General features: G+C 41.3%; 1 protein-coding gene across 1 annotated transcript in view; it reads left to right on the plus strand.

Annotated features, from left to right (window-relative positions):
• Nucleotides 1–728: 728 nt before the first annotated feature.
• The window catches only part of LOC118324005 (glycogen debranching enzyme), a gene marked incomplete at its 3' end in the record, with an annotated part of 26,134 nt that continues 24,695 nt past the window's right edge, over nt 729–2,167 (plus strand). Inside the window, 2 exon segments of the mRNA XM_035656110.1 lie at nt 729–879; nt 1,706–1,916. Coding sequence (XP_035512003.1) covers nt 840–879; nt 1,706–1,916 — 251 coding nt within the window.

Raw genomic sequence — 2,167 nt, forward strand, 5'->3', positions numbered from 1 at the left:
CGTCAAAGTTGGCCAGGTTGAATCGAATGTCAAACTGTGATGCCATTTCCGGCATTTCAGGGCTTCTATTTTAATTTAATTTTTTAATTTAATTTTAATATTTACTGTGAGTCAAACGGCGTGTCTGTAGCTAGGCGCTGAATCATTCATCTAATCATTTTCTCACTGCTCTCAATTCCTCTTATCTGAGGCTGGTCAAAATGCCTCAGCTGGCTCTCCTGTTTTAGTTTGAATTGGTTTTTAGCTTTATGAATGAAACTGAATAGAAAATGTGTGATTTGGATTACAGAGCAATCCAATGAGACTTTGTAAATAATCCGCCCAGCCAGATCAGCGGGACCAGCCCACGACGGCGGGAGCTGTCAACCCAAGAGAAGAGGAAGAGAGCTGAGATAGGAGCCATGCTGGGACTTAAGGCTGCTCCTGGCTAATGTCTGGTCTAGACTCAATGGAACTCAATGGGAAATCAGAGACTCTTTGTTAACATCCAGCACATTTGAATAATGGAGGGTTGTGTCACATTTTATTACATTACATTACTGTACATTACATATGACATCACATTTATTCTCTAGGTTTTCAAAAATAAGAACGAGCTGTGAATTTTGTGAAGGTAGTAGTACGAAAATGTTTAACTTTTTTATTTATCAATAATATTGGCAGATGAGGTCCTCCATTAAGACTGCAGAGCTGTCTCGAGTTACCAGGCTATGTCAGTGCTGCCTCACCCTCCCTCCCTCCCTCCCTCCATGGCTCAATGTGGAAGGCAGCCTAAATAGACCAGGACTGCATGTTTAGGGACCAGCTGACAGAGTAGAGACCTGCTGCCACTCAGAGACATGGAGAGACTGGAGAAGGCTCTGTTCCGCCTGGAACAAGGTAGGACGACTATACACTTTATCTGCAGCATGTTAACAATACTGCACAGTCAGAGCTCAACTTTACCATAATAACACTGCTACACTCTCATATAATGCAACTGTATGCTGCTAGAGTACACTACAATAAGCACACAATATAACATGCACCAGGTTTAACCTTTAAATGTGTGGCCTTGTCAGGGACCTTCTCTCACTCTAGGCTATTTAATGCACTCAGAAAACTGAATATGTCATGAAGTCACCCTTTAACCTTTTATTTAGTCAGGAAGTTTCACTGTGTGCAAGTCTTACTATTTCAGGAATGTCCTGTTCTCACACACACACACACACACACACACACACACACACAAAATACATAATGGCGGAGCAGCATGTAACCTCTTCTTAACAGAGAGGACTACTTTGTGAGTACATTCCATTCTGAATGCAAGGCTGTAACTATGCTGAAAAGATTGGACATACATGGGGGAAGGAATGATTTAATTTACAACTGGTGTAAGTAATGGAACTTACAGTTTCATATTTTCAACATGGGAAGTTGAGTACACAGTATACCTGGCGTTCAAGTAGGATTGACAGCAAAAACAGATGTTCCCAGTTCAAAATGCTTTCTGCACTTTAATCTCCTGCCAGTAATACAAGAATGTGGTAGACAACAAAAGAACGTTGTGTAAAAAGTACTCACATAGCAGTGAATACCACTTCAGTGGGTCATTTACACAGACCCTTATTGCAAACAGAGTAAATACAACCTGCCTTGAAGGAACCATATATAGGTTCCCGTAATGTATTCTAGTGGTCCTCATTACTCCTGCTGTCTTCAGGCTTTGAGCTGCAGTTCCGTCTTGGCCCTACCCTCCAGGGTAAGGAGGTCCAGGTCTATACCAACTACCCTGCCAAAGGCCATAAGTTCGATCGCCTAAAGTTCTGTCCTTTGGACTGGGTCTACCCAAACGGCCGGGAGGATGACTCTGATAAATACTGCAGACTGGACTTAACGGTGGCTGGATCCTTCCAGTACTACTTCTCCTGTGGGTAAGTTGCTATTCATGGTTATTATATTATCATGGGACAATAAACCTACTGTACTCTGATCAAGAAAACTGCATGCCCCTGGTCTCTCAGTCATGGTTACAAGTGTGAAATCCTCAGTCATAGATTAGGGGGATTTGGGGATTGTGTTGAAGCCTACAAAACATGTATGAAATATAATTTAACAAATGTATTTCAAGGTTGTATATATAAGATTTAAAACATCAATATGGCAGCAATATATATATATATAT

This window comes from Morone saxatilis, unplaced genomic scaffold (assembly GCF_004916995.1).
Source record: "Morone saxatilis isolate NCDOM2014 unplaced genomic scaffold, NCSU_SB_2.0 Contig0, whole genome shotgun sequence".
In the NCBI taxonomy this organism is placed as follows: domain Eukaryota; kingdom Metazoa; phylum Chordata; class Actinopteri; family Moronidae; genus Morone; species Morone saxatilis.